General features: G+C 43.5%; 1 protein-coding gene across 1 annotated transcript in view; it reads right to left on the bottom strand.

Moving 5' to 3' along the window:
* Positions 1–1682: 1682 nt before the first annotated feature.
* The window catches only part of AQP10 (aquaporin 10), a 63472-nt gene continuing 50330 nt past the window's right edge, over positions 1683–14824 (bottom strand). Inside the window, exons 4-6 of the mRNA XM_086946400.1 lie at positions 13738–13856; positions 5725–5942; positions 1683–5509 (exon numbers count right to left, since the gene is read on the bottom strand). Of these exons, the coding sequence (XP_086802526.1) occupies positions 5236–5509; positions 5725–5942; positions 13738–13856 (611 nt within the window). The 3' untranslated portion in view covers positions 1683–5235. The remainder of the gene's footprint in view (positions 5510–5724; positions 5943–13737; positions 13857–14824) is intronic.

The raw sequence follows: 14824 nt of genomic DNA, 5'->3' as shown, positions 1-14824 counted from the left end.
TCCCTTGTCTTTCTTAAACAGATGTACTTAGTGCAGCGCAAAGACACCGTTTGCAAGAATTCCCCTAAATTCTCCCTCAATGCTACTCATGAGGATGGATTTCATCTGGGAATCCTTGTAATGAAACTGAAAAGCAGGGTGGCATGCCCGAGAGGGACAGCAGAGCTCAATCTCTGCATGCACATTGGCAGTGTGCTGAACCTGAGAGACATTGATCACATTGTCCTCAAAAAGTGAGCAATGCTAAGCCACATTACGAAGAGTATCCTACCTGCTCCCCTGAGGCGCGCCGCTGTCACTTGCACAGTGGAAGTTCTACCTCACTGACATCTTCCATTTTGCAAATGTTTACTAATTAAAAATTGCAGTTAGTAACAATTCAATGATTTGCAACTCTTGGAGTGGTTGCAAACTAATGATTAATTTCCTCATGAATTACACAATAACCTCCCTTTGCCTTAAGAATCACAAGAGTTGCAATGTCTGCCTGTGAGTCTGAATGACTATTCCAACTCTCAATGCACCTTAATAGTGAGGTATCAGAACATCGCTGTCAGTATATTGTCTGAAGTAAATATTGTGCTCTAATTATTGTCAGCAAAAATATCGTCACACTAGGGATAAAAATAAAAAACCTATATCCAAATGGACGATAGACTTGAATGTATATTTAGGACACAATATTGCTGTCAGTCAATAGTTCTTTATGAGATATGTTGACATGGAACCCTGCTTCCCACTTTGCCATTTGTGTTTTTCCATTCTTAAAGTCTGACACTTTCCAAAGTGCTAGGTTTATGAAGGTATAAGCCCTGTGGTACCTGTACCAAATGTAACTTTATCCACTTGTTAATTGAGGCTAAGTTAGTGCTTCTCTTACTTTGTGTTCTAGGTTGGGCCCTAGAGAGGATCAGGGCCCCAACATGTGCAAGGCTCAAGGTTATAACGTATTCACAATCTGGTGTAAAACTTAGGCTAATGCAGTGGGTACACCAATCATCTTTTGTGCTCAGCCCTGCCAAGTACCACACATCAGGGGTTAGACTAACGCAAGATTGTTGCTTCCGGCCCACACTCTCTAGCAACCGCCTAGTTTCATACAGAGTGCCAGCATGCTTGTTATACCCTTCATCTTTCCTGTACGATGGACCGTATTTCTATGTGAACATGTATCTCATTGTAATGTAACCACAAGCCCTTGGAATTAAAGAACAATAGCATACTGTGCCCATGCACAGGTCGTTGTTCAATTTTTCAATTGAATGAATAGTGAAAGTATTGTATATTGGAGATAGGTTGTGTCTACCCCACCCAAAGAAACCTTCTTACAGAAAAATACCTGCATGAGGAAATAGTCGATCGATATAGAGATATTGTGGTTAAATATCGAAAATACATGATGAATACAAAAATACTGCATCTTCAATATCTATTATCAAGTTACCACCAAGGTAAATACATATAGGGGTTTATAGATTTACTATTCTGAACTTAACATCTACTTACTTTGAAGATGTTTTACTAGTCCACATTGCAGATTTGATATTTGCACCAGGATGTAGTAACCCCCCCTCAGCCGTAGGACAAATTTGGTTAGCATATTATACAAAGCAATAGATTTGCCAATTGAAATGAGTAGCAACTACTGATGCAGCCATTGCCTAGAATCCTTGAGCAAGGGATCGCTTAACTGCTTGTTTATAAGGAGTATTTTCACAATACAAATACTTGATTGCAATGTAACCATATTTTACCACGCATAACATATGCCTTCCCCTTACAAAGCCACGGAGATGATGTAAAAAACAACATTGTCATTTACAACGCCAATAGCTCTAACTTTCACAAATGCGAGACCGATTGCATTGCAAATGCTCGTTCTCTATGTGTTTAAAGTGTTTTCTCTTAACATTTTATTGAGACAATAAACATATTTGCGCATTGATAGGAATAACTTACACGGTTCTCCCTTGAATGCACCTTGCAGCTAACAACAGCCAATGACATTCAAAATAATTCCATGTTGGAGTGACTTATGTGTGCACTTTTTTGTGACCTGCTCAATCACTTTGAGGGTCTTTGCTGCTGGACCTGTTTTAGCTTAGGTGGCGCCTGATACGACAAGCGTTGGGTTCCACACCCCCCATGGAATCGTTCGGCACGGATTCCCCCACTACCACCTTCCAAAGATGCCCCTCATCTCCCCATAGCCACTCTCTCACATTTATTTAATTTCTTTTATGGCGCTACTCATCCCATGTAGGGTGTCAGAGCGCTTTACATCACACCTACATACTGCACAGAGATAATTAATTATGTAGGTATGTAAACCAATGTACAGGAAATATTATATAAAACAATGAGACCTTCAGGGCGTAGGAGTCGCATGGCATCCAAGCTAGTAGAAGTTATATGATAAGGGTGCTTGGGCTACAAAAAAACACAAATTCCGGATATAAAATCTGACAACAGTAGTGGGGGTTGTCTGCAATAATAAGAATGAATCACTACCCAATGTCCCCCTTTTTAGCATTCTTAAGTAACGAAAGACAAGGTTTGGTACATGCAATAGGTTTCACCTATGTGATTAATAATATCCTGTTTTTTGTTACAAGTTGTAGCTTGCTGAGTAGTTGTAGAAAATAAGTTACAGAAAGTCTGTTAAAGTGTTATGACTTGCGTACGTACAAAAATACAATATATTGTGCTGCTACTAGTGTTATAGTGCGGGTAAGTAATAGCAAAATGTTGAAAAATGAAATGAAAGAGGAAAATATTTGATGAACTAGCAATAATGTGTGTTTAGAGAAGTTCTGACAACTTTTGGGCCTGGTGCCACTGCACCTGCTGCATCATTCCAATCATGCCCCTCGTGCCTGCAGGATAACTGCATTTTTGATTGCCTGTTTAGTAGTAAAATATAGCACTATTTGGTGTTTTGAGGAGTTATGACAACTTTTGACCCCGGTGCGACTGCACCTGCTGCATCATTCAAATCATGACCCTATTGCCTGTAAGGTAACTGGACATGTGACTGCCTGTTTAGTAGTAAAATATTCAAATATTTGGTATTTAGAGGGGTCCCTAGAGCTTTGGGCCCCAGTTTCACTGCATCTGTTGCACCACTGAAATCATGACCCTAGTTCCTGCAAGGTAACTGCACTTGTGACTGCTTATTTAATAGCAAAATTTAACAATAACCTGCGCTTATTGGGGTCACTAGAGCTTTTATTCCCGGTGCCACTGCACCTGCTGTACCATTCAAATCAAGCCCCTTTTAACTGAAAGATAACTGCAATTGTGTCTGCCTGTATAGTAGTAAAATATACCAGTATTAGGTGTTTAGAGATGTTCTGACAACTTTTGGGCCGGGTGCGACTGCTCCTGCTGCACCATTCAAACCATGACCCTATTGTCTGCAAGGTAACTGCACTAGTGTCTGCCTGTTTAGTAGTACAATATAGCTATTTTAGATGATTTGTGGGGGTGCCCAGAGCTTTTGGCCCTGGTGTCACTGAGCCTGTTGCACCATTGAAATCATGAGCCTGTTGTCTGCAAAGTAACTGCACTTGTGACTGCCAGTTTAGTTTTACATTTTAGCAATAATCTGGGTTTAGTGGGATCCCTGGAGTATTTTGGCCCCAGTGCCACTGCACCTGCTGTACCATTCAAATCAAGTCCCTTTTAACTGCAAGGTAACTGCAATTGTGACTCCCTACTTAGTAGTCAAATATGGCAACATTATGTGTTTACAGCAGTTCTGACAACTTTTGGGCCTGGTGCTATTGCACCTGCTGCACCATTCAAATTATGGCCCTGTTGTCGCAAGTTAACTGCATTTTTGGCTATCTGTTTAGTAGTAAAATATAGCATAGCTCTTGTATATTAACTTTCTTTTTAGCACGCAATGTTCATTACAACATTTCAAAATTGATCATAGTGACCAAATAGATTATGTTGAAAAAATCAATCCAACAATACCTACAAAGTGCAAAGAAAGGTACTTAGGTATGCATAGGAAATGCCACTAACGTTCTAAGGCTAAATCATCTGCTTTACAAAACTAAGTAATAAAAAGCAAGCATTCCAACATACTGTTAGAAGCTGTCTGCCTTTTCTGTGGGGAGAGATCTTACTTTGACAGTGAATGGGGCTTAAACAGTGTGAACAGCTTTAGTTGAAGTATTGTAAATGCGCGCAGCCAGGGGAAGTTTAAAAAAAACATTCCACATAAAAGCAAATGGACACAGTAATTCAGCAATGGGAACTGAGAAGAGCCCTTTTTTAAGATATATTAAATACAAGAGATTTCACAAGCACAGCGGAAGCAATGTGCAGGCGAAACCTAAAAATGGAAAATACGGTTTCAAACCTTTCTTTTGCAGTTTCCATACAGCTCTTAGATGCCTGAAAATAGCTCACTGTGCCATGTTAGAAGGACTGTAACTTAGGAAATGTAAGTGACAAAAAGATGCCTTGGACAAAAGCAGCAACCTACTGAGCTGTTTACTGTTGATGACTTACCAATGCAGAGGCAAGACGGACTGGCCAGATTTACCATTAAAACTCAAGTCCAAGCATTTAGGCGGTACAGCCATGCAGATCACGAAGTAAGGTCTATGGTTGAAAGAATCGACCATCAAGGTAAAGCTGAATTTTTAGCAAGAATCGAAGTAATGGTAGTCGATGTAATGGGGGTGCACCCTCAGAACACATTAATGTTGACCTGGTACTGTAGTGGTTCTCCAAGGTGCTGTGAATCTGAGATGGACTTGCAGACACCTCCAGTTAGAGGAGCTGCCATACTAAGGACTAGATGTAGAATGTGGAGACATGAAATAACGCATTACCATCATCTAAGAGTAAATCTGCTACGGCTGTGACTATTCAAGAATGCCCGTGAGTTGTGAAGACAGGATGGGGCTTCCTGAGGGACATATTGTAGATTAAGCGATTTGAGTCACGCCAATTTTCTATATTGTTGAAGTGGTGGCTGCACACTAACGACAAATAATGAGAACTGGTACATGTGATAGCTCATTATCTACCACGTAGGTGAACCATAAATATCATTATAACCCTTCCCGTAATGCTGGAGTGAAGGAAAATGTAGGCTGTGATATCACAAGTCCATGTGTTCTTCTGTGGATCTCAGGAATGCTGCAGGTTCTTTCCTGGTATTTTCAGGGTGGAATACCACAGCGTGCCTGGTGAAGTTCCTCAAGGTTTTATATGTCATAACCTGTGGCTCAAGTAGCCTTCTGTGTCTCTGGGATGCTCAGTACATCCTTCCATGTAGGTGTCAATGGCAAAGATTGGTTTCACTTCCATTGTCTTGTTCTTGGACTCTGGCATCGCCTTCTCCATGTCCTTGTTGACCGAGGATGCAATCTGTTCATTGAGGTTGTCAAGGTGGTGGAACTCCACAAAGACCTCATACACTATGGACCCAAGGACTGCCCCAAATAATGGCGCCACGACTGGTATCCACCAATAGTGGTTCCCGGCACTGAAACAAGCACAAAATCTATTGTTAATACAGTAAGAGTTTAGCACAATTTCCAAATACATTAAATGTATTTTTGTAGGAGAACATGATCCAAAACATGAGCTGTGGTAGTAGTGTGGTATGAACCAGAGATTGTGGCTTTTATCGTAAGAGAAGAGGAGAAAATAGAGGTGAGAGAGCCGCAATGTAGGTAGATATGGAACTTTTTCACTCACCTGAAGACTTCTGCACCCCAGCCTGCCACAAATGTGAATAGTCGTGGGCCAAGGTCCCGGGCAGGGTTGATGGGATAGCCGCAGTTGGAACCCATCGAGAGGCCAATGGAGAGAACCAGTAACCCTACAATCAGGGGTTCCAGGCCCTTCGGTACAGGTTTATTCTTGGAGTCCACAATTGCCAAGATGCCAATAAGAAGCATGGCTGTTCCAATCACCTGTTGAGAAATGAAGTGATGAGTACCAAAAAGCAGGAGAGCGAGAGGACCTGCTACGTAAGTCGATAAGTCGATACAGCTTTAACGCCTTCTTTCCCGGGGAATGCTACACTTGACCATCCTGGGTCACTTAACCGCAGGAAAAAAGACAGCCTTTATACTTTTATTTTGAAAAAAAGAAGAGCTTGGTCTGATGCTACTGCCTCTCTATCACTCAATTAGAGATGAGCAAAGTAGACGAGGTACTTGTTTCCTACTGGGTTATCCTTTATCTAGGTATCAATCTCTCAAGTAAAGTTTAGCCTAAAAACAGTAGTACCCAAGATTTTGGTAAAGGAAACATAGGTTTATACCTTAATATCTGGATCACTGTAGTTAAAAATGAAAGCAAGGCAGTTGGGTTTTACCAATCATCATGTAGGTCACATATTAAGCAGTCCATAGTTTAAGGTTTCCTAGACTGTGCTTGTTGGAAAGGATTTGTTATGTTATGCTATGGTTTGTTAACCATAGGTAAAGCGCAGCTGCAACCAAAGAACGTATCCTAGTGCGCGTAGCAGCCAAATATACTGAGCCACATTCATCTCAGATGGTTAGAGGGTACAGAGCCAGGTCTTCAAATATATGAGAAATCACAAGAGATATGTGGTGGATCAAAGGGAGGCAGGCAGATGGTTCTAAAAGCGAGAAGGTTCTTCCTCCATCATGTGTGCAGGGCAGGCTTTAGCGCTGGCAGCGCCCGGTGCTATAATCTGTTTTGACGTCCCCCATAACCTCCTCCTCGGATTCCCTATCTACCACTGGGTAAAAGTGCCTTTTATCTCTCCATAGCCACTCTCTAACATACATTTCATTTGTTTTAAAGCCCTTGTAAAGGCTGACTTTACTAATAAGAATGTGTATTTACCCAAATGAACCCTTTTTTTCAACATTAGGAACAGATAATGAAAGACTGAGGAAAAAACAATAACATCCAAACTATTTGGTACAGTTTGCATGCAGCTTTTTTGATGACAGTTCGCAACAGTCACTGTTCTATATTAGGGATGTATCTTATGTACTGCGATAACACAAGGATCTCTGTGACAAAAGCAGTAATCCACTCAGCTATCCATACAAAATACAGATTTGTGATGCGCACGGTATGTGTCCTTTGCAGCAGGCATATTAATCCTCAGGGCTACTTTATGCCACTAGGCAAAACTCCAATCTCTCTCTCTAACAGGAACAATAATCGCAAGGGTTATCTTGACATTGATATTGCTGCCTTGAAGCTGGATGCACAATGAACAATGCAGAGGTGTTTTGAAATCGTAAGTTATAGCTAAGCACAGAGCACCCCCCTCCGAGGTCAGCGCTGCCTATCCAAGTCAGCGCCCAGTGCGGCTGCACCAGTTGCACTGTCCTAAAGCCGGCCCTGTGTGTGTGACTGAACTGTGGTATGATCAATAAATTAGTGTCAGCAGATCACAGCGGGCTAGCAGGATTACAGCGATGGACTTCATCTTAGAGATAAGGTGTATGGTTTTATGCAGAAAACAAAAGGATTTGTAAAAAAAAATTTAGGCACTGGGTGTCAAAGCAAGCAGTTTGTCCAGAGCAACAGAAGCTGATGCCTGACGCAGAAAACAGTGGCGGTTCCTCAACTAAAGCGGAGGAGCACCGCCCCACTGACTTCAATATAAAATATAAAATGATAATAAGGTATTGTTATTATAATTTTATTTTTACTATTGAAGTGAGAGGCGGGGCAGGCCACAGCAGGGAGAGGAGTGGTTTGTACTCTGTAAGTGTGCATGACTGCTTGGCCGGGCCCCTCGGGCCAGCCAAACAGACATGCGCACATTGCATCTTCCCGACCAGGCTTGCTTTACACAGCCTGACGAGGAACATGCAAAGCCTCCTAGCACCGTCTGAGCGCTGGGGTTTAACACTCAGACCAATCACAACGCTGCATTGCAGTGTTGTGATTGGCTCAGGGGACCTTGGGCGCTTCATGCTGCTCCCTGCTGCTGATCCGAGCCAGGAAGAAGAGGATGGAGGAGAGACACAGCCGGCTGTAACAAGGTAAGTGGCTTATTTTTCTCCTTTTTTTGTTCCCTTCCCCGCTCCCCCATCGCCCCTCGCCCTCCTCACCCAGTCCCGTAGCAGCCGCTACTGGCAGAAAAGCTAGAGGCAAGTGGGTCGCCGCCTGTTGTGTAGTGGCCAATGATCAATTTGGTACTTGCAATTGTGTAAGTACCACTTGTTCAGAGACTGGTAATAACGACACAGAGATATAGGTTGCTTAAAGCGGTATCGAACTTCAGGGGGTCTCTACTTGACCACGCCTAGCTGAACCCTCCTTTATTTCCTTGACCCACGTGGCCCCTGAGGTCAAACTACACTTGCATCTTCAAAGGGGGGATTACACAAAACCCCCATTCCTTTTGACTCTTTAAACAATCCCACGCCCCAGTTACGACACTGGGGCGTCACAACAGCCACCGTCTGAGTCCTGTACCCACGTTTGAGCAGGTAGTCAGGCAAGTAATTAGAGAAGTCTTGCAGGTTGCTAAACCTTGATTTTATTCATAACATAATATCTTCAAGTTTGGCACTTTGTTATTTCCGATAGCATAAATCAAGATGTTCCAACTGCATAATATGTGACTTAGATGTATACTTTGTATATTTCAACTGTCTCAACATTTTGCATGAGTATTTAACTACTTTAACTACAATGATACAAATAGTAAGGTATGATTTTCAAAAGAAATCTCAGTATTTCTCTCTTCAGGATACAAATTAACCTTCACACTGGGCTGACAGGTTATACAATATTCTTTTCCTTATGAAAAAAGTTAGCCACCAGAAGACTACAATGATGTACGTGTGCTGCCTGGAAGGAGGAAGACCAGTGCCCCAATGGATAGTGAGAGAAGCCTGGAAGGAAGAGCAGTGCCCTGCTGAATAGTGAGTACAGATTAGGAGCAGTAGGAGGTGTACTGTGCCCTACTGGATAGTGAGACAAGCCTGGAAGGAGGAAGAGCAGTGCACCACTGGATAGTGAAACACGCCTGAAAGGAGGAAGACCTGTGCCACACAAGAGAGTGTGACAAGCGTTGAAGGGGTAAGAGCAGTGCACCACTGGATAGTGAGACAAGCCTGAAAGGAGGAAGACCTGTGCCCCACAAGAGAGTGAGACAAGAGTTGAAGGGGGAAGAGCAGTGCACCACTGGATAGTGAGACAAGCCTGGAAGGAGAAAGAGCAGTGCACCACTGGATAGTGAGACAAGCCTGGAAGGAGCAGGACCCGTGCCCCACTGGATAGTGAAACACGCCTGAAAGGAGGAAGACCTGTGCCCCACAAGAGAGTGAGACAAGAGTTGAAGGGGGAAGAGCAGTGCACCACTGGATAGTGAGACAAGCCTGGAAGGAGAAAGAGCAGTGCACCACTGGATAGTGAGACAAGCCTGGAAGGAGCAGGACCCGTGCCCCACTGGATAGTGAAACACGCCTGAAAGGAGGAAGACCTGTGCCCCACAAGAGAGTGAGACAAGAGTTGAAGGGGGAAGAGCAGTGCACCACTGGATAGTGAGACAAGCCTGGAAGGAGAAAGAGCAGTGCACCACTGGATAGTGAGACAAGCCTGGAAGGAGCAGGACCCGTGCCCCACTGGATAGTGAAACACGCCTGAAAGGAGGAAGACCTGTGCCACACAAGAGAGTGAGTCAAGCGTTGAAGGGGAAGAGCAGTGCACCACTGGATAGTGAGACATGCCTGGAAGGAGAAAGAGCAGTGCACCACTGGATAGTGAGACATGCCTGGAAGGAGATAGAAAAGTGCCCCACTGGAGAGTGAGACAAGCATGAAAGGAGGAAGACCAGTGCCCCACTAGACAGTGAGACAAGCCTGGAAGGAGGAAGAGCAGTGCCCACTGGAGAGTGAGACAAGCCTGGAAGGAGGAAGAACAGTGCCCCACTGGATAGTGAGACAAGCCTGGAAGGAGGAAGACCAGTGCCCCACTGGATAGAAGAAATTCTTTATTTGTTTTTTTACAACCATAAAAAATAAAACTTAAAATGTATTACAATATAAGTTAATAACAAACTTTACAATAAAATACATCATTATATCTGGATATGTGCAACATAGATTCCTACTCATTAATAACCATGTTCACAAGTTCACGGTAGAGTGCACCATTAAGACTAGCTCTGTACAGGGTTTTCCAGCTCATTAGTAAAATATTCACAGGTTCAATGTCCGAGAGTGTGCCAATCAAGGTTAGTAACTTTACAACACGACAAATTAAAAGGGTTGATGATCTCCCCGCCCAGCGGGTGATGGTCTGCCTACATGTAAGAATATTAAGCTCTTTTACAATTGGTTTTAAAAGCGTTCTTCTTGCTTCACTGACTGTAGGACAAACACACATCACGAGGCATAAAGACCCCTTATGATATCCACACAGTCTGCAAGTTGCATTGTGATAATTCCCTTTCCAACTTGGTTGCAGATCCTTTGTTTTGTATACTCCAAACCGATTCAGCATATACTTATTTTTTAGGAACAATCTGAAGTGAGCTGCTAGATAGTCTTGCGGTTTTAGTTTTACATAAGAATTTATCACTGTCCAGGAATGACTTGTTTTTGCCACTACGTTTTTGTAGTCTAGGAAAGATAGTTTTTTTGCAGCGCCATTGCACACTCTATTAAAAGCCACCCCTCCCTCTTACCGTCCCATGCCTCTTCAATGTCCTATTGCACCAGAGCTGTTTTTAGGTTTACACCCCATGAATACGGGGTTTTTTGGTCGAATTGGGCCATTATTTCTGTCCAGCATAGATTATTCAAGGTACCGGGTTCCGAAGAGCGAAGTTTCCAACACAATTTCACAAAAACAGATTGCCTCTGGAATTTCTGGTTTTGAAGTCCAAACTCCAGGCGAATCTGGGCTGGTGACACTACTCTAGGGAACTTAAAAATGGCTTTATACACTTTTGTCTGTAAGTCATTTAAATTTTAAAATTCCCGGCCATGCCATATTTCCAACCCGTAGGCCATAGCGGGGAGTAATTGTGCTGCCATTGTTTTTAAAAGAGGACTATAAGACGGGCAACTCAATTTTGTTTGTAGCTGTTTATATGCAAAATTTAAGGTCTGTGCCTTTGCTTTTCTTGCATTTGTCTGACCCGTAAAAGACATACATCGCCCTAAATTTATGCCCAAATACAGGATAGTGAGACAAGCCTGGAAAGAGTAAGACAAGTGCCCACTGGAGAGTGAGACAAGCCTGGAAGGAGTAAGACCAGTGCCCACTGGAGAGTGAGACAAGCCTGGAAGGAGGAAGGGCAGTGCCCCATTGGATACCAAGACATGTCTGAAAGGAGTAAGACCAGTGCCCACTGGAGAGTGAGACAAGCATGGAAGGAGGAAGAGGAAGACTGGTGCCCACTGGATAGTGAGACAAGCATGAAAGGAGGAAGAGGAAGACCAGTGCCCACTGGATAGTGAGACAAGCATGAAAGGAGGAAGAGGAAGACCAGTGCCCACTGGATAGTGAGACAAGACTGAAAAGAGTAAAATCCGTGCACTACTAGATGGTGAGATACCCTGAAAGGAGTAAAAACAGTGCACCACTGGATACTGAGCACAGCATAGGAGGAGTACGGGCACCTTTAGCTAGTGAAATCAGCTGGGAAGAAGTAAGAACAGGGACCTTTTGAATACTGAAACACAGCATCTTCTTGTTGGATGAAGTGACAGGGCTGGGAGGAATAACAACAGTGCCCAGTGAAGAGTGAGAGGGTCAGACGTGTGCAGGTCAGAGCAGTACCTTAGAGGGAGTAATGCAGGTTACGGGTGAGTAAGTGCAGTACTACCTGTAGTAGGGTAACCGGTGAGGAGTAGGATCTGGGTCCCATGGGAGAATCTTCAGGCCAAGAAGAGCGAAACCAGTGCCCCATGAGGGGTGGTGTCACAGCCGTGGAGTAAGAGCAGTGCCAGCAAGTCCTGCTAAAGCCAGTGAGCCACGAGTGAGCCAACTAAGCACTGATAAAACCCATTAGAAATCACAGCTGTAAATGCTGACATTGAGATGAGCTTGTCTCCCGGATGCTGCGATAAGGCCAGTTCATTTATGGAATGTGTTGATTTGGGTGTAACACCATTGTCAATACAATGTGCTAAACAGCCAGGTCAACAGCCCCCCACCCCCTTATCTATGTTATATTAGCATTTTTCCTTATCAGTTTCCTACACTGGGATTGCAAAATGTATAGCAAATTATCAGTCTGCAGACTGCCCCTCAGCTGGGAAAGAAGAGAGTCCTTGCAGGGAGCGTCACTTGGGGTTTTCGAGGCAGAGTGATTCTTTAGAGACATCTACATATTGCCCTGTAGCCCAAAGACTGTGGCAGCCTGACGAAGAGGTCACAGGTGCCACTAAGATGGCACACTGAGCAGTTATTTTGTCATGCCAACTCCTGTACCCTCTTCACCGAACACCCCTTCATTATGTCCCCAACCTACAGGTTACACCTCTAGGGAACACATCGCAACAGAAAAAGATGTCTCGAACCCTGTTCGTCAGCAGTAATGAATTTATTTTAAATGTTAAAAAGAAAGTTTATTAAGTAGTAAAAAGAAGAGAAATAACAAAGAGGAGGTTGACAATATAATATAATAACAATGTACTGAAAACGTTTTAATAATAATAAGATAGAACAGGAGAAATATTTGCAATTATATGTAGGAAGGCAGTAAAAATGTATGTGCTTTTCTTAAATTCATGTAATATAAAGATTCACATCTATCCACCTTCTTGTGCTCTTCCAAGGGCACAGCTAGACAACCCAAGTGCTAACACAGTGACTCAAAGATTCCTAAAAACTGCTGATTTGACTGAGTAAGTCTACCTCTCCAATGGGGATGTATGTCGTTACAAAGCATTCTTTTACAACGCATGCCATTACAATGAAACTTTTACAACGCAACATCCATTACAACGCATTCCATTACAACGCATGCCATTACAATCCATTTCACAAAACTACCTTTACAACGCATTCCATTACAACACATACTACCTTTACAACGCATACCATTACATCACATGTATGGTAAGTATTGGATAGTGTAGGGGTACAATTTACCATTCTAACTCCAGGGGGGTGCAACAGTAGGGTTAGTGTTGGATAGTGTAGGGGTAAAAATTACTATTCTAACTCTAGGGGGGTGCAACAGTTGGGTAAGTGTTGGATAGTGTAGGGGTAAAAATTACTATTCTAACTCCAGGGGGTGCAACCGTAGGGTAAGTGTTGGATAGTGTAGGGGTAAAAATTACTATTCTAACTCTAGGGGGTGCAACAGTAGGGTAAGTGTTGGATAGTGTAGGGGTAATAATTACTATTCTAACTCCAGGGGGTGCAACAGTAGGGTAAGTGTTGGATAGTGTAAGGGTACTATGCGTTGTAATGGTATGCATTGTAATGGTATGCGTTGTAATGACTGCGTTGTAATGGCATGCGTTGTAGTGGTATGTGTTGTAGTGTCATGCGTTGTTATGGTTGCGTTGTAATGGCATGCGTTGTAATGATGTTGCGTTGTAAAACTTTTGTTGTAATGGTAGTGCGTTGTAAAAGTTGCGTTGTAAAGGTTGTTTCCCCTCCAATGGCACTCTCTCTGTAGATGAAGATTACTACTCTCTACTCCGAGCTCAGCGCTCATGGGTGGTTACAAGAGCGAATTTGAAGCTATATAAATACAATCACTCCTAGATAAGGACTCCAGTGCTGTGATATATCACTTACCTGGTCCAGGAAGCCATTCCAGATGGTGAGGTATCCTGCAGGGTAGGTGGCGAAGATGGAGGCAGTCTCCATGGGGCCGGTGACGGTCAGGTTCCCCTTGCAGTAGTGTTGGATGGCGTCTGCAGTACAGAAAGTGGCAGAGTTTGAGAGGGCTCCAGAGTGCGCAGAATGCGAGAGTACAGAGGCAGAGGGAGGTGGGAGTCTGCAGTTAGTGGACTCCAGAGTGCTCAGAATGCAAGACTACAGAGGGGAGGCGGGAGTCTGCTGTTAGAGGGCTCCAGATTGCTCAGAATATGAGAACAGATGTAGAGGTAAGGTAGGAGTCTGCAGTTAGAGGGCTCCAGAGTGCTCAGAAAGGCAGACCACAGAGAGTAGGTGGGAGTCTGCAGTTAGAGGACTCCAGAGGGCTGATAATACGAGGACAGCTAGCTCTACAGTGCCACTATCACCCCCCTGTATTCTACAGCGGTGTTTCTGGCAACCTCTGAACATGACAACCCTGATTCCTCAAGTATCGTGGAAAACAATAAAGTATATTTCGCTCAATCCCTCGTGCTTACTTTTCTCAGAGTATAAATAGAATGACGATTGGAACTGTTTCAATAAGTATTTATTGGTCAAGCGTCAGTCTAGTGTGAAACATATTAGCTGCGACAATCAGAATTCAGGAGCAGACAAATGTGATCGCTAGCACCAATATCGTAAAAAGTAGATATATTTCTACCATAGTGCTAATAAGATGAATACAAACAGATTTTATGAAAAACAAAAGCATTGGCGTACTCCTACGATGCGTGGCCTACCTAAATTTTCCTAGCCTAGATATGTAGGTGGATCATGTGTATGTAAGTGCCAGGATAGATCCTGATGGAGCCAAGAATCCCCCAGGGAACTACTAACCCCTCACCTGATGGTTCTGAATAAAGGACCCCCTCTCTGCGTCGAGGATGGCACCCCACATGGGATGTCAGGTCTCTGCCTGTCGAAGGATCAGCCTGCAGAGTCTCGGTCCTGCCTGGAAGGAATTCCCCTCTGCTCTGTAAGGGGGAGTGAGGGTCTTTTATACTAAAGTGGCCACTCCAGGGTT

This window comes from Lissotriton vulgaris, chromosome 12 (assembly GCF_964263255.1).
Source record: "Lissotriton vulgaris chromosome 12, aLisVul1.2, whole genome shotgun sequence".
Taxonomy (NCBI): Eukaryota; Metazoa; Chordata; class Amphibia; order Caudata; family Salamandridae; genus Lissotriton; species Lissotriton vulgaris.
This window is presented reverse-complemented; position numbering and strand designations above follow the sequence as displayed.